The 22087-nt window shown below is 42.2% G+C and overlaps 1 protein-coding gene across 1 annotated transcript in view; it reads right to left on the minus strand.

The window, feature by feature from the left end:
* KMO (kynurenine 3-monooxygenase) overlaps positions 1–22087 on the minus strand; it is a 124321-nt gene that overhangs the window by 37760 nt on the left and 64474 nt on the right. The window contains exons 6-8 of the mRNA XM_073627511.1: positions 16064–16151; positions 5603–5768; positions 1954–2025 (exon numbers count right to left, since the gene is read on the minus strand). Of these exons, the coding sequence (XP_073483612.1) occupies positions 1954–2025; positions 5603–5768; positions 16064–16151 (326 nt within the window). The remainder of the gene's footprint in view (positions 1–1953; positions 2026–5602; positions 5769–16063; positions 16152–22087) is intronic.

Consider the following 22087-nt stretch of genomic DNA (forward strand, 5'->3'; position numbering starts at 1 on the left):
AAGGTGTTGAGGTATGAACAAGCACTACAGACCAGTGTTAATTTTGAAGTCAAATTTCAATTTTGTTTTAGTCTTTTGACTAAAATGCCATTTTAGTTTTAGTCATATTTTAGTCATCTCAATTGTTTTAGTTTTAGTCGTATTTCAGTCGACTAAAATAGTATTCATTTAGTAACTAAAAGGTTTTATTTGCTAAAATTAACACTGATAGTACGGCTCGCTATACAGGTGTGTTAGGAAGTTGTGTTGCTGTACCTTGCAGAATAAATCCTCTGCATCACACTAAAATGCGTTACTGTACCCCACTGTATAGTACTGGTGTGAATAGGCACCAAGTGTGCGGTAACCTACATTTTGATGCGTTGTGGGTTTAGAAAAACAGAGCACCAAAAACCACATTATACATTTTAAAAATGTATATATTGAAACACAGCAGCTTTAAAATGCAACAGTATAATTTGGATCAGTTAACTTCAAAAGTACATAATTATGTAAACTTAGAAATTTAGCAGTATCACTCAAGGTTGGATATCAATTGGGCAAAATCCTGCTTTTGATAAACATACATGTTATAGTAAAAATTAACTGTGCCAACTTCTCTTCAGGCATTTTTTTTTTTTTTTTTTTTATTGGCCGGTTAGGCCACTTGATTTTAGTGGTTCTACAAAAAGGTACAAGTTTAATTCTGTGCATTAAGGTAAAAAAAAAAAACCCTGCATGCAGCCCCCAACCCACCGAAATGCTTAGTGGGGCCCAATCTCAATCCAGAGATGTAAACAAGAGCAGCGACTCTCTCTCTCTCATTTGACAGAAGCAGCAGCGGGAGCAATTGGCTCCTGTTGCTCTTAGTCACAGCCATTGAAGAGGAAGAGGGGGGGGCAGCTGTCAATGGACACAGAGCTGGCTTGGGAGTGAGCCCCCAGAGCAAGCAGCTTACTATGGGGGCACTCAGCAGGAAGGAGGGGGGTAGCCAGGAATGCCAGCGCTGGACCCTAGAAGAGGAGGATCGGGGATGCTCTGTGCAAAACTATTGCACAGAGCAGGTAAGTATAACGTGTTTGTTATTTTAAAAAATGCCTTTAGAATCCCTTTAAGGCTAGGTGCACTGGTAGTGCCCAAAAAACATTTAGGCACCAGTACTTTGGGAAGGGGGCCCCTATTGAAGCATTAACCAGTGCTGAAAGGCATGTGGGTTGGTATCATTTGGATGGAGAAATCTCATTGAATCTTTAGAGGAATCATTTTGAACGAATATTCACCCCTAAGACTACACACTGAATTTATTTTTCAGATTCCTAAAGTCTTAAAGAATAATGATGTAAAATTTCAGGAAAAAAAAAAAAAAACCCATGCAGAATCTTTACTGAGATACAGTTTATGTAAGGGAAGCATTCCCACTGTGCATGGAGTAAAATGTAAGAATTTAATCAGAAGGAAGAAAATGTACAGTAAGTCTTGTTCCTATAGACCAGTTATATGGTCATTGTTCCAATGTAAAATAAAAGCAAGCATCTGACTATGTGAAAATCAACCACTACAATCAGACATTGTTTTATTTAGTACCCGTCAATCTTACTCAAAGCACACCAGTCCAAACATTTAGCATTTTGACCTAAGGGTTCATGTGATTTTTAATGCTGTTACTGTAACCATTGGTGAGATTTTTCCCTCCGTCCCTGTGTGGTAGCTAAGGAAAGTGCACAAAAGCTCTCCAACAGAGACACAGATAATAAAAACTTTGTTATTAAAGTGCTGTCTGTGTCTATATTGGGGACACAGCCTTACTTCCTGTTTGGTGACTAATATCATTAAAAGCACATGCAGCAATGAAAACATGGCTAATATTGTAACAATTACCAGCAATATTCAAAACTAAAATAAGTTTTCACTGGAGCTGGACTTTAAGGAAATCTGATTAACATCTTTTATACATGAAAAAATGGATATACATACCAAATTAGGAAGTGCAATCATCATAAATGTATTTCTTGGCCATATGTGCAAGTAGTTAGGCTCTATAGCAAACTTGGGGGAAAAAAAAAGGGAAACAATTAGACTGTACAGACTACAAAAAAAGTCCCCTACTCAACTGTGATCCTGGGAATATCCTGTTTATTTTTATTCAATTTGGTGCACTTAAGTGTCACTAAAAGCCAAATCATAAAAAACAGTCAGCAAATGCTGTATTACATGCTGCTCACTCACCCTGTCACCATGAGACTTTTCTGTATTCTGCAAAAAAAACCTGGCTGATCCTGCTGTTCTCCATCTCCACCTTCAGTTAATGTCCCCAATTCAGCTAGGGATTTTGCAGCTGCGGTGGCAATTCTGCACATGCTCAGTTTTCAGTGAGTTTCTATGCTGAGCATTTCCTACCCATCACATCTGAGCAGGCCATGTGACTATAGAGCCACACATGTGGACATATACACAGTGGTAAATGACAGTCCACTGCCTCCCTCCTCCATGCCCACTAATCAGCTAAACACAATGGGGGCGGGACATGTAGACTGATGGAGGCTTCACTTCCCTGTTATACTAAGACAAAGGCTGGAGGGGCATGATACAGCCTGTGACTGGCAGAAATCTGGCCACACCATGTTATTGCCAAAAAATATTAGATTTGAGATTGAATAGATTAGTTTTGATTTTAAATATTAAATTATATGACAATTAAAAACCCTTTGATATTATTTACTTTTACTCTATATTCCAAAAACGTATTTTTTTTTTTTAAATTTCAAAACATGTGACTAGCAGCAGATGACTAGAAGCTCCTCCTGCTTAGGTTTCCCTGCAGAAAGGCTGCAGAAGAGCTGGGTCATGTGACAGCAGTATACCAATTAGGAAAAGGGTAGGTTATTGTGGTTTATTTTTTTTTTTTTTTTTATTGAAATAGATTCATGGCCACCATCCACATACAGAAATAGAAGGGACAAAATAACCACTTGCCGACCGGGCCATAGCCGAAAAAGACGGCTACAGCGCGGCCGGCTTATTCTGGGAGGGCGTGCATGGACGTCCTCCCAGAATCTTGCTCCCGCGCATGACAGCAGCCGTTTACCACGTGATCGCTCCGTCAATGATGGAGCGATCACATGTAAACAAACCGACGTCACGTCCGGTTCCTCTCTCCCCTCTCTATACAGATCGGTACAGTGTGAGAGGAGAGGGGAGAGTTTGAGTGCTACAGCGCTGTGGGCTGGATGTGTAGTGCCCACACCAGCACTCAGCCATCCATACATACCATCCATACCCAGCCATCCATCCATACTCAGCCAGCCATCCCTACTCAGCAATACTCAGCCATGCTCAGCCAGCCTTCCCTACTCAGCCATGCTCAGCCAGCCATCCCTACTCATCCATGCTCAGCCAGCCATCCCCACTCAGCCATGCTCAGCCAGCCATCCCCACTCAGCCATGCTCAGCCAGCCATACTCAGCCACGGCTCATCCAGTCCCATTCATGCTCATCCATGCCACATCAGTTCTCATCCATGCCACTACAGTGCCTCACAAAAGTGTAATAGGTAGTCAAATTAGATTTGAAACGTATGCCCCTAGAACACCTAAAGATGCTCCCTGCATGTTGAGCCTCTCTATGTGGCCAGGCTGTGTAAAAGTCTCCCACATGTGGTATTTTGATCTATTTTGGGGTGTAATTTTTGGTATGTACATGCTATGTGTTAGAAATATTATATAAATGGACAACTTTGTAACAACTGTAAAAAAAAAAGTTAAATTTTCTTTAGACATTTTACAAAAACTTGTAGAAAAAAAATGACATGTTCAAAAGACTCATTATGCCTCAGATTATACATTGGGTTGTTTTTTTTTCAAATTGGGGTCATTTTTGGGGCGTTTCCATTGTCCTAGTGCTCCAGGGCATTCAAAAGTGTAAGAGGTAGTCAAGAAATTATATGTGCAATTTATGCTCCAGAACACCAAGAACGATGGCGCTTCCTGCATGTTGGGCCTCTATGTGGCTATGTTGTGTAAAAGTCTCAAACATGTGGTATCGCCATACTCAGGAGGAGTAAAATGTGTTTTGGGGTGTAATTTGTGCTATGCATATGCTGTGTGTGCGCAAAATAACCAGCTAATATAACAATTGTGTGAAAAAAAATAAAATAAAAAAAAAAACAAAAAACTTTATTTTGCTAAGAATTGTGGGAAAAAAAAAATACAACTTCAAAAAACTCACCATGCCTCTTACTAAATACCTTGGAATGTCTACTTTGCAAAAAGAGGTAATTTGGGGGGTATTTGTACTTTCCTGGCTTGTTAGGGTCTCAAGAAATGATAGGCTGTCAGTACATCAGGTGTGATCAATTTTCAGAGATTGGCACCATAGCTTGTGGACTCTAACTTTCACAAAGACCAAATAATTTACACCAATTTGGGTTATTTTTACCAAAGATATGTAGTAGTATAAATTTTGGCCAAAATTTATGAAGAAAAATTACTAATTTGCAAAATTTTATAACAAACGAAGAAAAATGCTGTTTTTTTTTTTTTTTCTTACAGAATTTTCGGTCTTTTTTCTTTTATAGCGCAAAAAATAAAAAACCCAGCTGTGATTAAATACCACCAAAATAAAGCTCTATTTGTGTGAAAAAAAAGGACAAAAATTTCATATAGGTACAGTGTTGCATGACTGAGTAATTGTCATTCAAAATGTGAGAGCACCGAAAGCTGAAAATTGGTCTGGTTAGGAAGGGGGTTTAAGTGCCCAGTGGTCAAGTGGTTAAACCATCATTTAAGAGATAAATCTGTGTATACCAGGTTTATTGCATTTCCATATTTCTCAGTTTAGTATTCAAAGACTATCCTGCATCTACAAGCTAGCCCCATCCCATCCCCCATCCCATCCCTGGCAAAATCCTACTCTCTCTCTCTCTCTTACATTGCTAGCAGTCTGCAACTTGGATTATACAGTAGATTGTTATTATATAAACCAAGAGTACCAGTCACAACATACCTTACATAGTAAATTTAAAAAAAAAAAAAAAGAACTTTCACTGTTGCATAGAATTTTTTGTTTTTGCCTACAAACACTTTGCACTCATTTATACACGTCACCCTCTGAGGAATGATCCACAGAGGATCACGTGATGAGCGGTGAGAAGGCAATATGTTACTTACTCACTACCAAATTTATCTCCTGAAAAACGGTGCCACCTTCGCAAAATCACATTGAATGGGTTGGATTTGGTGGGCATTACATTACTGCCCACCAAATGTAAAACGGGGATAATTTTACTGCAAAGCATCATGGCCACAGTAAGTGTACACCCCTGTCTGCTGTCTTTGCTACTTCAAGGACCCCTTAACTGCAAGCATAAGCCAAGTCTTAGAGCAAATTTGCTTTTCTGGTGTTTTACTGTGTCTTCAAGATGACTTGTAACTGGATTAACTTTTTGTATTGGTATTTATAGAAATGAGCAAATATTTAGCATTGTACACACTATAAATATTGCAAATTCACGATTCATGAAGCTATTAGGTTTACAGGCACAATTACATTATTTTGGATCAAAGATTTTTAAGATAAAACAACAATTACCATAAAAAGCATACTATGTTTTTTTTTGCACACTTACCTCTCCATTTTTTGGTACAATGGTCAATTCTTTATAACCATGAGGAATATATACATGACTGTAATTGAAACGTGGCTTTTTCATAAATTGCTTTCGTACAACAGAGAACGCACCATCACATCCGACAACCAAATCTGCATTTGTATGTATGGTATTTTCAAGATCGCTGAAAATACAGTCAAAATGTATATTAACCCTTTCTGTAGAATGTTTTATTCTATTACACATACGGTATATTGCCCAATATGATTTTATAAATTCTATTTTTCTAAAAACTACCCACATCATATATTCTAAATACACTATACTTTTCTGTAGTATTCCTATAAGGACCAGAAAACAACCTAATAAATGTAATTTGCCTAAATTTTTACATTGAAATATAAATATAATTGCTGCACTGTCAGATAAATTCTACAACCAACGCAAAAAGGTAACAAACTCTTGTTCCATTACACATTATCAAGTTTGTTCATATCTTAGGGTGCCAATGGCCAACTCCATATCTGCAAAAAACCATCTGCTTGTAATTTAATTTTATGTAACTATTGTCACACATTGTACAGTCAACTGTTTTATTAGAAGGAGATTATGGTCAAACCTAGAATAGACCACACCCATACAGAGAGAATTATCCAAGACTGGGGTCATATGTACTGTATATTGTACCACTACCGATGGTTGTAGAGTGACAATCCCCCCATATATTTCATTAGGAAAATTCAGACAGTATTCAGATAGTAGATCATGAATTCTAATAACTTCTTGAGAGAGTGGGAAGGGAAGCTGAGGAACCCATCTTTCCTGGACAGACCCAGGAAAAATAGGTTCCTCAGCTTCCCTCCTTTAGCAGCTCATGCGCCCCCACATGAGGAGGCAGGGTTAGATGGGCAAGTGATCTACAGCCAGGTGAAAGACCCTCCACTGTTAGGACTGGCATGTGGGCAGCTGGGTACTAGCCTCATAGTATGCAGCTTCTCATTACATCCCAACTACCCTAGGAAGCATGTCCCTAATTGCTTCAGGAATACTGCAGTTCCAGTATGGTGACCCTTTGTCTTTTGCCTTGGATCCCTTCAGTTGTTAATTTTTATTACCAAAACTACCCTGTACAGCAGATGGATGCAAATTATGAGGAGAAGTGCAAGTAGATGTTTGTGCTCTGAACGGTTTGACTGGTAGGGATTATCAGCTAGAATATTAACCTGACTGAGCCATAGGGACATTGCTGCAAAGTGGTCAGGTTTGTGTAGCTTTCATAATCTGTTTTGAATTATTCTACAGCGTATAATATCAGGGACGGGGGGGGGGGGGTTGTAATGGACAAATGTAGGGAGCACGCCCAGGCCAGAAGAAGGCAGGACAGGTGAAGGGGAGCCGTGTTGTGCACTATAGAAATGATCTTGCAGCTTCTGCTGCTCTCTGTCATTAAGCTCAGACATTGAGCTCTTTACTGCCACCTCTGGCTACTATGTGCATGTGCACCCCTCATATGAGCTGCTTGTACTGTGCGCCTGTGTCAGCAACATGTCAGCTTTGTGAAAACGAGCTGGGACTAGGTAGGAACATTTCCTTTACAAGTAGGGGCTTTGAAGGAAAGGGAGGGGCCAGAGGCTTGTGTGTTTACAGATTTGTGTATGTGTGGGGCTGACATAAGTACAGGTGGGGGGCTGACATCTATACAGGTGTGAGGTGGGCTGGCATATATACAGGATTGAGGGGGGCTGACATATATACCGGATTGAGGGGGGGGGCTGAGTGCATACAGGTGAGGTGCCCGGTGTGTGGATTTGGTGGGATGGCCCATGGGCAAGCCTTGGGGAATGTTTTTTTTTTTTTTTTTCAAATATAACTTTTATTAACACCCACAACGGGCAAAGCCAGGTCGGTACAACAGAAAAAATAAACAATATAACATATGGATTACAACTACAATATAAACCCGTCTGTTTATGTCTACAATAGAGTTCAGTATAGTTGTTTTAGGGCCAGTCCCCAACCGGCACCGCCCTTTGTTGTCTACTGAGAGACATATATAGAAGGGATTCAGGTTAAAAAAAAAAAAAACCCAACTACGCTCGTTTCTTTTTTTTTCCTGTTTCTAATCGATTAACAAAGAAAACAAGACCAGACAAACAGACAAACAAACAAAACAAGACCGAACAAAACAAAACACAAAAAAAAAAAAAAAATTCAAGCCGAGAGGGATGGCCAAGGTGTGTAAAGAATAGCATTCATACATGAGTCTCCTATCTACGGAGGGCTATTCCCTCCGTAGAATTTATGAACTGTTTCCAACCACTCCAAGTCATGAAGTACTTGTCTTGTTGGTTTCGCTCAGCCGCCAGCAAGTCCTCCATTCTACTAATGTCTATCACTTTACGTAGCCAGTCGGCTGCCGTTGGTGATGATTGTTTTTTCCAGTAAAGTGGAATGCAGGACTTTGCAGCATTAAGAAGATGCCCCAGAATTGATTCTTGATAGCATTTGGCAGGAATATTAGAGACATGTAATAAGAAAAATGCCGGATCACCAGGTATCTTATATTCCGTGAACTTTTGAGACACTTCCCGGACTGTCGTCCAGAAGTTAGTCAGTTTGGGGCATGACCAGAATATGTGGAGTAGTGTACCTCTGTCCCCCAAGCATCTCCAACAGATATCAGTGGTATCAGGGTAGTATTGGTGCAAAAGATAAGGGGTATAATGCCATCTCGTCAGTAATTTGTAGTTAGATTCTTGTGTTTTTGTACAGATTGATGTCTTCCACGCTAATCTAAATATATTCTGGGTTTGTGCCGGTGTGAATTTCCGTTGTAGGTCCTGTTCCCATTTTTCCAAGAACGACGGATGTGATAGAGTTGTCGGATAATTCAGCATGGTGTATATTTTAGATAGGACCCGCGTTATATTGCCTTCATCAGAGCAATATTCTTCAAATCTCGTCAGGGAGCGGGTGAAATTACGTTTATTAGGTATTGTATCCAGAAAGTGTCGTAGCTGAAGTGCTGGCCAGAGGGTCAATTTGAAGGGACCCTCCTCCGTCATTAGTTCCTTGATGGAAGGCCATCTGCCATTCACTAAAAAGTGGGATGCTTGAGTTATGCCCGTCCGGCGTAGTTTGCCGAACGTGTGAAGGCAGAGGCCGGGAGAGAATTGTGGATTCCCTAAAATAGGAAATAACGGAGAGTCCGAAGAAGAAAGAGAGTATTGTTTACTAGCTACCGATCCTATACGGAGCGTCGTCCCTATTAGTGGGTGACTTTTCAATGGTGGTTGGAGATGGTCATAGCACCACAGGGCCTTTGAGAGTGGGATACATGTTTGGGCCTGTTCTATCAAAGCCCATAGTTTAGATCGACTATGGCGGCACCAATCTACAATTCTACCTATGTGGATTGCCTGATAGTATGCTCGGATATCTGGGAAAGCTAGTCCCCCATGTTGTTTAGGTAGGGTCATTAAATGAAAAGAAAATCGTGGCTTCTTATACGCCCACACAAATTTGATAAAAAGTGCGTTAACTTGTTTAAGATAGGATATGGGGATTCTAATTGGTAGGGCTTGGAGCAGATACAGAAATTTCGGTAGGATACTCATTTTTAATAGGCTAATTCTGCCAAACCACGAATACAGGCCCCTGTTCCAAGTCTCTAAAAGCATACGGGTTTTTGACAACAGTGATGGGAAGTTCATTTCAAATATGCGAGACGTCTCCGTCGGGATATAAGTGCCTAGGTATTGCAAAGCTGTCGCTGTCCATTTGAATTTAAAACTAGACTTGAATGTAGACAGCATAGAGAGGGGTATCCCTATCCCCATAGCTTCTGATTTATGGAAATTAATTTCCAAATTGGATAGACGTCCATAGGTCTCAAACTCACGTAGTAGGTTGGGGAGGGAGATAGCAGGATTTGTCAATGAAAAGAGCATATCATCCGCATAGGCCGAGATTTTGTACTGATCACCTCCGACACTTATGCCCTGGATGTCCGGGTTCCGACGAATTCTATTTAGAAATGGTTCTAAGCACAGAACAAATAGCACGGGGGAAAGCGGACATCCCTGTCTGGTGCCATTTAATATAGGAAAGGGATCCGAAAGGACCCCATTTACCTTAACCTGAGCCATAGGTTGTGAGTAAATTGTAGTAATCCATTGAATAATCGTATCTCCTAGGCCCAGATATCGAAGAACCGTAAACATATATTGCCAATTCACCCGATCGAATGCTTTTTCCGCGTCTGTGCTGAGGAATACACATGGTGTGTGGGAAGTTTTAGCCACATGTAGCAAATTTAAGACTTTAGTCGTATTGTCCCTTGCTTCTCTAGTAGGAACAAAGCCTACTTGATCTAAATGCACCAAATCTGGTAAATGAATTGCTAAACGAGTCGCCAGAATTTTAGTAAACAATTTAATATCCGAGTTTAGAAGGGAGATTGGCCTATAACTGCCACATAGAGTCGGGTCCTTGCCTTCCTTCGGAATAACGGATATATATGCTTTTGACATATCTCTAGGGAGGGTCTCGTCGTTGCCCAAGCCATTAAACAGGTCTACCATAAAGGGTCCTAATATAGGAAGCAGGGTTCTGTAGTATTGCAGGGTAAGACCGTCCGGACCGGGGGCCTTTCCTGGTTTTGTAGAGTTTACTGCTGATGTCAGTTCCTCTAAACTTATTGGTTTGTCTAGTTCCATTTTAATTTCAGGGGTAATAGTAGGTATTTGAGCTGATTGCACATATTCATCTATCAATGTTTGGGGGTTTGTAACAGATGGTATTTTATAAAGAGATGCGTAGAAGTCTCGAAAAGCCTTCGAAATTTCCATTGGCAAAGCTATTTTCTGATCTTTTGAGGACATAATATGTGGTATGTATGATTGGAGTCTTTGTTCCTTAGTTAACTTAGCTAATATTTTCCCACATTTATCCCCATATGCGTAACTGGTTTTCCTGCATTTCTGCAATGCCGCCTTAGCTCTGTATTGTAGAAGGTCGTTGATTTGTGTCCGAATTTCGACTAGTTCTCGTTCTATTACCTGAGAAGGTATGTTTTTGTGTTTAGATTCTGTAGCTTGAAGTTTGGTCAGGAGCAGATTTAATTGTCGTTCCTTGTCTCTTTTAATTCTAGAGCCGTGTTTAATAAAAATGCCTCGTATAACTGTCTTATGAGCCTCCCATACTATGCCTGGGTTACTGTCAGGAGTTTGATTTGTCTGAAAGTATAGAGGCAATTCTTTGGTAATTTCTGATACTACTTCTGGGATTTGCAAGAGGCTTTCATTCAATTTCCACATGCGAGTTGCATGTGAAGCCACCTGTGATAAGGCATATGTCATTGATATAGGGGCATGGTTGGACCACGTGATCGAACCAATAGAGGTTTCACGAACAGCATGCAACTGGGCGTGGGGGATTAAAAAAAAAGTCAATTCTCGAATACACCTTGTGGGGTGGAGAATAAAATGAGTAGTCCCTCTCGCCCGAATGCTGAAGGCGCCACACATCGATGAGTTGGGCATTATGTATAGCCTGATTAATCCGTTTATGGGAGCTTATAGAAACTGATGATTTCCCTGATGATGTATCTACTTGGGGGGTCAGGGGGACATTAAAATCCCCTCCCAAGATCAGTGGGCCTTCCATGAAGTCCATTAGTTTGACCAATATTCGACGGATAAAGATATCCTGGTGATCGTTAGGCGCATAAATCGTTGCTAGAGTCACCCGTACTCCGCCCAGAAGCCCTTTTATAAACGCAAAACGTCCCCCTTCATCTAACAGAGATTTACTGCATACCCATGAAAACTTACTAGATAGGAGAATAGATACCCCTCTGGCTTTAGCAAATTTATTAGTGGCATTTATATACCTTTCAGGAAAAAATCTGTTCTTTAGTACAGGTACCTTATTCGCTCTAAAATGAGTCTCCTGTATGAATGCTATATCAGTTTTAGAGGCCTTCAGGTCGTGTAGCAACATTTTCCGTTTCTCTGGGGTATTTAGTCCCTTGGCATTGAGTGAAAGCACCTTAAGGCCATCCATCTCAAAAAAAAAAAAAAAAAAAAAATCCAAAGAGAAATGGAGCGGGGGACGGAAACAATCCGTTCCACACGCCACTCTACTTCAAACCACTAAATTGGTAAACACCAAATAATAAGTCACATCTACTCCCCCAACTGAATTGGGGGGCTTGTGTGACGACCTATGTGGGGAAGTGTGTAGGACAAACTCCGTGAGAGCGTCCCATATCCCCCCCCCACCCCTATCCTTCCCACCCCACCTCTATCCTTATAGGAATATATATTCAAAGCGTTTGCTAAGCTTAAACCAAAGACATCACCATTTTACCACCCGTATTTCGGGTAGTGGTACTCAATAACAATAATCTCAAAGTAATATTAATATTAACCGGAGTGGTCTGCAGCCCCCCCCAGCCCGACACCCCCCAAAAACAAGGTGGGGCCTGTCTGACCGGGGGGGGAGCAGACCCCCCCCGGATTCCCCCTGTCCTCCATGTCTTCCTGTGCATGAAATGCCCCCGCCCCGTGTTGGGGGCCCCCATATCCCTGATAAGTACCTCTCCCAGTGAATTGGGTTAGCTTTAAGATAATTTACTTGTTCTCTCCAAGTGATGATTTAGACCCGGTTTCTTAATCCATAGCTCACCACCAGAAATCGACTCAACCCGGGGCATCGAATCGTAAGGAACATTTTATCATTCCAGTGTCGCTACCTCAGTATTCCCCGCCTCGACCCCCCCCCACCTCATCTCAACTAAGGGAATAGCGAAAACTCCTCTCTGAGATTTTCGATTCCACGTCTCCAAGCATCTCATCCTCCGCAGTAAGAGAGGGCACTCTGCTCAGCTGGGGCTGATACCCTCTATCACACTGGAGAGCTTATTCAGTAGAGGGGAACCCAGAGCCATTTCCCTCTTAAGCATCTCATACATTCATCATTCATAATCATGGTAGGCCTAGATGCAGCTAGGCGGGGAACACTGAGGCAACTGGTATATCTATCGAGCAATGGCCCTCATCCAACCCCTACATTCCCTGGGAGAGGTTATATACATATTCTCAATATATAATAGTTCCCTTTAGTGTAAATACCCTTAAGTAAATATAACACTTTAATAGGAAATAAGTCAAACAATAATAAACAGCAATTATTCCAGCATTGAAGCACTAAATCCTATAGGCCTATCCCTTAATCGACCCTAGGTCTCAATCCTGGAAGGAAATTCAAATAAACCCCCCCCCCCCTCTCCCCCCAGGGAAAGAAAAAGAGGGGGAAAAAAAAGGGGAGAGAGAGGGAGAGAAAAAAAAAAAAAAAAAATACTACTCAGGGTCATTGCAATAAGTTCTCAATAACTAGATAGTCAGAGAGAGGTTACTAACAAGAAAGCACCAGACAAGGTAACAAATATGGTCATCATACATATTTCATAACATATATCATACATATATCCATGTGTCTATTTATCCAATGTGCTTCCCAGGAGTTCCACTAGGGGCATTTACCAGGAGCAATTAGTGGGGATTCCCCACAGAGGAGAGGAGAAAAAAAAAAAAAAAAAGGAGGGGGTAATACAATTGCTAACCACAGGGAGAGAAAAAAAAAAAAAGGGAAAAGGAACAAATGACAATACTAATATTGTTCAACAGCCAATATTGTAAAGTTCACATGAGTCCAAAACAACAAAAAAAAAAAACAAAAAAAAAAAAATGTATAATCGTCTTATCCGGTGTTGTACTATTGCTGTACTGCTACTCGGTTTTCCTTTAGCATGATTAGGGACTCCCTCATTCCCTCACTATATCACGGTGCCGTTGAAAACCAAGCGGCCCAAGCGGTGCATCGGTTGTGGAATGGACTGCAGCCAGTCTGGCATTTGGATCAGCTCGGTGTCCATAAAAACAAAAAAAAGCCGGCAGATCGCCTGGTGTATGGAGAATAAAAGTTTTTTTGTCTCTCCTAAATATAACTGAAAGGGGAAATCCCCATCTATATGTAGCTCCCTGGCGGCGGGCTATATCCAGGACTGGTCGTAACAGTCCTCTTCTGTAAAGCGTTGCTCTTGATAAGTCAGGCATAATTTTAATTGATGCACCCTCGTATTCCACTGCACCTACTTCCCAGGCCTTACGGGCGATGGTTTCTTTTTGAGTGAAACGGTGTACTCTACATATGACGTCTCGTGGCCGTTTAGGGTCTAACTGCTTTGGACCCGGTGCTCTATGTATCTGATCTAACTCTAGGTCTACAGGGATAACCTCACCTGTCAACTGTCGGAAGATCGCAATTGCCTTCGCTGTCAGGTCTTCCATGCCTGTGACCTCTGGCAGTCCTCGTAGCCGTAAGTTATTGCGTCGGCTCCTGTCTTCTATTTCTTCCAAACGGAGCTGCATGGATGCTGATGTCTGTATGTGGGTGTCCTGCAGCGTCTCTAAGTTGGTAAGTCGTTGCTGCAGCCCTTCAAGTGATGCCTCACTGGTGTTCATACGGGACGACAGGACTTGCACGTCCCGTCTCACTTCAGCAAAGTCCCTTCGGTGTTGCTCCTCCAGACGACCGATAAGGGCTTCAATGTCTGCTTTAGTCGGCAATGCTTGCAGCAATGCTCGCAGGTCTGAGTCAATCTGGACTGTAAGAGGTTGGGGGGGAGGTTGGGGGGGAGGTTGGGAGGGAAGTCCCGGCAGTGACCCAGTGAGTGAACCAGTGAGTGTCCCAGAAGCCGTCACAGAGCTGGAGCGTGAATCAGAGGAGGCGCGGACGGCAGTAGTAGCAGCAGCAGCGGCATGAACGGTAACAGCCGTCAGTGGAGCTCTGAGATCAGGGGAAGCCAGCGGGGAAGCCAGCGGAGAGTCTTGTTGCTCCACCGTCCTCGGAGCGGGGGAGGGAACGAGAGAGACAGGAGAGGTGGGAGAGGCGCTGAGTGCAGCCAGAGGATCCGTCAGGTAATGATCCATCTTTTGGCAGTTTACTGCTGCCTTTGCTTTTTTCGTTGCTGTCTTCCCTCTCCCTCTCTGAACGCTCTGAACGCTCTGCAAGCTTCCCTGTGCCTTCCTCCTTCTGGTAACGGGCATACCGCAGTGGCTAGCAAGGATAGTGATTAGCAGCTGGTGTAACTCGGTGGGGGGTCGGTAGCTCTGATCTAGCACGTCTTCACTCAGCCATGATGTCAGCAACATGTCAGCTTTGTGAAAACGAGCTGGGACTAGGTAGGAACATTTCCTTTACAAGTAGGGGCTTTGAAGGAAAGGGAGGGGCCAGAGGCTTGTGTGTTTACAGATTTGTGTATGTGTGGGGCTGACATAAGTACAGGTGGGGGGCTGACATCTATACAGGTGTGAGGTGGGCTGGCATATATACAGGATTGAGGGGGGCTGACATATATACCGGATTGAGGGGGGGGGCTGAGTGCATACAGGTGAGGTGCCCGGTGTGTGGATTTGGTGGGATGGCCCATGGGCAAGCCTTGGGGAATGTTGGTCAGGCTCGGGGGGGGGGGGGGGCTCAGGCCTGAAGCTGTGTAAGGGGCCCAAAATGTTCTGATGGCTGCCCTGAGCGTATGCATGTTCTCTGGGATTGTAAACCTGCTTTGCAATTTTGCACAAGAAGCGCATACAACCAAGTACTCAAAGTAAAAAAAAGTGAATGAGGGAAGTAGAAAGCAAGTGCGTTCATTTCAATACAAAAATGGCAGCAGGTGGGCATGTGCAATAAAGTTGCAAAATTTTTTCCAATGTATGTAACCAACTTGGGAAGAACTGTTTTTCTCACAGCAAATATATGGATGTTACAAAATATATGCAATATAAAAATGATACATTAAATATGCAGATCAGTCTTCATGGCAGTGGATTGTTAGTTGGTAAACAAGGGCCCAAACACACTTTATCAGTTAGGGTGCTAGTTCCAGTACAAAAAGGCAGCATATACAATCAAGGTTGCTAAATTTTTGCAATGTTTGTAAGTGTTCAGGGTAGGATTTCTTTCACAGCAACGTGGAATTGATATAGTAATGTTACATAAAATGTAAACAGATTGATTAGATGCTTAGGTGGTGTACAGGGGCCTGAAAAATAAACATAGGAAGTTCCCAAAGTACATTTTCTTTTCACACACATAAAATTGTATTCCAGTATCTTTGCAGGTTAGTTGTACTGGAGTTTAGAGAGCTCAGGAAGTTTTGTTTGTTGGTGCAGGGGCTAGGTATACCTGCTCAGGTAAGTTATTTCAATACCTTAGAGTGACTTTTCATTTACATTTAAAATATTTTTTTCCATGGTTCTTTATCCCTACAATGTGCAAGATTTCAGACAATACATTTAAAATATGAATCACCAAATCATATTGATTTTTACATTGTAATATTTTACAAGTATGACTAACATTAGCAAGTAGTATATAGTAGAAAAATACTGCTTCAATACATTTTATACAACCTACCTACGAAAAACCAGTGTGCCAGACTCAACATTGTAGTCACTTATTTTGTGATCAAAATGCATCTTCACATTTGGATACTTCTCAGCAGCTGTTAAAGAGTTTAAAGAAATAATCATGTTAAAAAGGATATGTCACAAGGGTAACATCCGTGCTGCATTCTTACCCCTGTCAAAAAAATACTAGCTGCATGATTGCCAAGCTGATCCTCTAAGCTTACTAAAAGCTGACAAAATGTATATGTTTTATCCTTTAAAGAACGTGTAAAATAGAGAAAATGCCAGAAATGCATTTGGGTTCCAAGTCCTATTGTAAGGTGAGGGCACACAGCATTTTTGTGGGCTGTTTGGTGTCAGCCCTACCCAGTTGCCTTTTTTCTAAAATATCCAAACCTACCCACTTCCCTAATATCTGCAATATACACACACTAACTTTACATCCAAGATAAGAACTAGGAAGTCCATTTTTTTAGTTATTAAACATATGTAACAAAATGCTTTTTAGGGTATATTTAAAAGGCCAAAAGGGTAGAAAATGTGAACAAGATTCCTGGATAGAGTTTGCATACACTTTAAGTGATACTTAAATATATTTTAGCTTCTTTTGTACAGTTTTCAGTTTGTTTTTATTTTGTAGTATCTGTAAAGGAACAGTATACTTTCTAATAACTGCCTGTATTAAAGCCCTCTTAAGGAATATACAGTGCCTTGCAAAAGTGTTCACACCCCTTGGCTTTTTACCTATTTTGTTACATAGGTATCTGAATTATGTGTGATGTTTTAGAACACAATAGTCTAAGTTGGTGAAGTAAAATTAGAAAATACATAATAAAACTATTTTTCAGAAATAAAAAAAAAGAAAAAAAGAAATAAAAAAAATGATAACTGGCATGTATGTATGTATTCACCCACTTTGTTATGAAGCCCATAAAAAGCTCTGGTGCAACCAATTACCTTCAGAAGTCGCATAATTAGTAAAATGATGTCCACCTGTGTGCAATCTAAGTGTCACATGATCTGTCATTACATATACACACCTTTTTGAAAAGCCCCAGAGGCTGCAACACCTAAGCAAGAGGCACCACTAACCAAACACTGCCATGAAGACCAAGGAACTCTCCAAACAAGTAAGGGACAATGTTGTTGAGAAGTACAAGTCAGGGTTAGGTTATAAAAAAAAAATCCATATCTTTGATGATCCCTTGGAGCACCATCAAATCTGTCATAACCAAATGGAAAGAACATGGCACAACAGCAAACCTGCCAAGAGACGGCTGCACACCAAAACTCACGGACTGGGCAAGGAGGGCATTAACCACTTACCCACTAGGCAATTAAACCCCCTTCCTAACCAGACCAATTTTCAGCTTTTGGTGCTCTCACATTTTGAATGACAATTACTCAGTCATGCAACACTGTACCTATATGAAATTTTTGTAGTTTTTTTCCACACAAATAGAGCTTTCTTTTGGTGGTATTTAATCACTGCTGGGTTTTTTATTTTTTGCGCTCTAAAAGAAAAACGAAAATTCAGTAAAAAAAAAAAAATGCATTTTTCTTTGTTTCTGTTAAAAAATGATGCAAATTAGTAATTTTTCTTCCTGTATTTTGGACAAAATTTATACTGCTACATATCTTTGGTAAAAATAACCCAAATCAGTGTATATTATTTGGTCTTTGTGAAAGTTATAGAGTCCACAAGCTATGGTGACAATCTCTGAAAATTGATCACACCTGAAGTACTGACAGCCTATCTCATTTCTTGAGACCCCAACAAGCCAGGAAAGTACAAATACCCCCCAAATGACTCCTTTTTGGAAATTAGGCATTCCAAGGTATTTAGTAAGAGGCATGGTGAGTTTTTTGAAGTTGTAATTTTTTCCCACAATTCTTTGCAAAATCAAGATTTTTTTTTTTCACAAAATTGTTATATTAGCAAGTTATTTCTCACACACAGCATATGCATAGCACAAATTACACCCCAAAACACATTCTACTATTCCTCCTGAGTATGGCGATACCACATGTGAGACTTTTACACATCATGGCCACATACAGAGGCCCAACATGCAGGGAGTGCCAACAGACGTTCTTGGAGCATAAATTACACATACAATTTCTCGACTAGCTCTTACAATTTTGAAGGCCCTGGCACACCAGGACAATGGGAACGCCCCAAAAATGATCCCATTTTGGAAAGAAAACAACCCAATGTATAATCTATGAGGCATGAGTCTTTTGAACGTGTAATATTTTTCTACAAGTTTTTGGAAAATGTGTAAAGAAAATGAAAATCCATTTTTTTTACACAACGTTGTCCATTTACACAATGTTTCTAACACATAACAAGTACATAGCAAAAAATACACCCCAAAATAGATTCTCCTACTCCTGAGTACGGCGATACCACATGTGTGTGGACCAATATGCAGGGAGCAATGTCAGGTGTTCTAGGGGCATAAGTTTCAAATGTAATTTGACTACCTTATACACTTTTGTGAGGCACTGTAGTGGCATGGATGAGCATGAATGGGGATGGCTGAGCATGAATGAGTATGGCTGGGTACGGCTGAGTATGGCTGGGTACGGCTGAGTATGGATGGGTACGGCTGAGTATGGCCGGGTACGGCTGAGTATGGATGGGTACGGCTGAGTATGGATGGGATGGCTGAGCATGGATGGATGGTTGAGTATGCTAAGTAAGGATGACTGAGCATGGATGGATGGGTATGTCGAGTATGGATGGCTGAGCATGGATGGATGGATGAGTATGCCGAGTATAGATGGCTGAGCATGGATGGATGAGTATGCAGAGTATGGATGGCTGTGCATGGATGGATGGCTGAGCATGGATGGATGAGTATGCAGAGTATGGATAAGTATGCTGAGTATGGATGGATGAGCATGGATGGATGAGTATGCCGAGTATGGATGAGGATGGATGGATGAGAATGGATGGGTGAGCATGGATGGATGGATGAGTATGCCGAGTATGGATGAGTATGGATGGATGAGTATGGATGGCTGAGGATGCCGAGTATGGATGGATGGATGAGTATGCCGAGTATGGATGGGTGAGCATGGATGGATGGATGAGTATGCCGAGTATGGATGGGTGAGCGAGTATGCCGAGTATGGATGGGTGAGCGAGTATGCCGAGTATGGATGGGTGAGCGAGTATGCCGAGTATGGATGGGTGAGCGAGTATGGATGGGTGAGCGAGTATGGATGGGTGAGCGAGTATGGATGGGTGAGCGAGTATGGATGGGTGAGCGAGTATGGATGGGTATGCTGAGCATGGATGGCTGGGTATGGAAGGCTGGGTATGGATAGATGAGGCTGCAGTGGGCACATATCAGCGCTGTAGGCACTACACATCCTGCCCACAGCGCTGCTGCCACTGATCTCTCCCTTCTCCGCTTGCACTGTACCAATAGGTACAGGGAGGAGAGAGGAACCGGATGTGACGCTGGTTTATGCGCCAGCGGCTGTTTATTGTGATCAGTGATGCGGACCCGGCGGTCACAGATGTTCCCGGGTGCGCGCGAGAGCAGGATTCTGGGAGGACGTCATAGTCTGCCCTCCCAGATTTATCTGACCGCGCTGCAGCCGTCATTCGGCTATAGCGCGGTCGGCAAGCAGTTAATCAGAGAGGCAGCACAGAGACCTAAGGTAACCCTGGAGGAGCTGCAGAGTTCCACAGCAGAGCCTGGAGTATCTGTACATAGGACTACAATAAGTCATACGCTCCATATAGTTGGGCTTTAAGGCAGAGTGGCCAGAAGAAAGTCATTACTTTCAGCAAAACACAAAATGGCACGTTTTCAGTTTGCGAAAAGGCATGTGGGAGGCCTTCAAAATGTATGGAGGAATGTGCTCTGGTCTGATGAGACTAACATTGAACTTTTTTGGCCATCAAAGAAAGCGCCTTGTCTGGTGCAAACCCAACACATCACATCACCCAGAGAACACCATCCCCACAGTGAAACATGGTGGTGGCAGCATCATGCTGTGGGGATGTTTTTCAGCAGTCATGACTGGGAAACTGGTCAGGATTGAGGGAAAGATGGATGGTGCTAAATACAGGGATATTCTTTAGCAAAACCTGTACCACTCTGTGTGTGATTTGATGCTAGGACGGAGGTTCACCTTCCAGCAGGACAATGACCCCAAACACACTGCTAAAGCAACACTTGAGTGGTTTAGAGGGGAAACATGTAAATGTATTGGAAAGGCCTAGTCAAAGCCCAGACCTCAGTCCAGTAGAAAATCTGTGGTCATACTTAAAGATTGCTGTTCAAACCATCCAACTTGAAGGAGCTGGAGCAGTTTTGCAAAGAGGAATGGGCAAAAATCCCAGTGGTAAGATGTGGCAAGCTCATAGAGACTTATCCAAAGCGACTTGGAGCTGTGATAGCCGCAAAAGGTGGTTCTACAAAGTATCGACTTTAGGGGGTGAATAGTTATGCACATTGACTTTTTCTGTTATTTTGTCCTATTTGTTGTTTGCTTCACAATAAAAAAAAAAACAAACAAAGTTACTTACTGGTAACGTTCTTTCCCGGAGTCTTTCAGGACAGCCACCTGAGAGACCTTGGCTCCTCCCCTCTGTAGGAAACACTGCGCCAGCTTCTATAAATTTCCTCCTCCCCTGCTGGCTCCTCAGTTCTTTAAAGAGCACCTCCAGTCCGCTGGGGAGACACAAGAACATATGATACACATAATTCATTATATCACATTTCCTGTAAGGAAATCTCTATGTCTTAAACACAATTGCGTGGGTACCCAGCTGTCCTGAAAGACTCCGGGAAAGAACGTTACCGGTAAGTAACTTCGTTTTTCCCCTAATCGTCTTTCAGGACAGCCACCTGAGAGGATAAACGAGCACTTACCCCTAGGGCGGGACCACGGCTTGTAAGACCTTGCGTCCAAAGGTCTGATCTTTAGCCGCCCAAAGATCCACTCTATAGTGTCTTACAAAGGTGGCAAAGCTGGACCAGGTTGCCGATTTACATATGTGTTCCGGCGTTGCTCCAGCTCTCTCTGCCTGTGACGCTGCCATTGCCCTTGTGTGTGGCGTGTGCCCTGATACCCTCTGGGACCTGCATGCCTCCTAACCTATAAGCCTGTTCAATGGCTTCTTTTAGCCATCTGGCTATGGTGCGTTTTGAGGCCTTATGCCCTTTCTTTGCTCCAGAAATTAAAATAAATAAGGAATCCGTCTTCCTAATATCTTTTATTGCTTCTAAATAATGTAAAACGCATCTCCTCACGTCTAAATTATGAAACCTTACCTCTTGTTCCTTAGAGGGATTTTGGCAAAACGATGGTAACAATCTCCTGGCCTCTGTGGAATTTCGAGGCCACTTTAGGCAGAAATCCCGGATCCATTCTAAAGATTTTGCGATCCAGAAAAATCTGAAAAAAGGGGGACCTGACTGATAGGGCCTCTATCTCACAGACCCTTTTGGCTGTGGTAATTGCCACCAGGAAGACTGCTTTAAGCGTCAGCATCTTCAGGTTGCAACTATCCAATGGTTTAAAGGGGTCGGCTGTCATAGTTTGCAGCACTAATGACAGATCCCACTTTGGAAAGACTGTACCTTGTATCGGCCTTTGTCTGCTCAGCGATCTAAAGAGTCTCATTACCCACGGATCAGATGCTAATCTCTTTTCCTGGTAAACCGAAAGTGCTGACACTTGACTCTTTAGCGTGTTAAGACTTAGTTCTTTGTCTATCCCACTCTGTAGAAACTCTAAGACTGCCACTGAGCTCTGTGTATTAAATTTATTGTCTGTGCACCATCTGTTAAAACATTTCCATACTTTCTGGTAAATGTTACGTGTCTCAAGCTTTCTGCTTTTCAGCAGTGTATCTATTAGACGGCCTGAGGACCCTTTTGCTTCCAGCAACTGCTCCTCAGACACCATGCGGCCAAGTTCCATCTTTCCACTTGGGGGCAGTGTACTGGACCTTGGGAGAGTAGATCTTCCTGGATCAGTAATAACCAGGGGGTTCTACCGCGAG

Source organism: Aquarana catesbeiana, linkage group LG04, assembly GCF_042186555.1.
Source record: "Aquarana catesbeiana isolate 2022-GZ linkage group LG04, ASM4218655v1, whole genome shotgun sequence".
Taxonomy (NCBI): domain Eukaryota; kingdom Metazoa; phylum Chordata; class Amphibia; order Anura; family Ranidae; genus Aquarana; species Aquarana catesbeiana.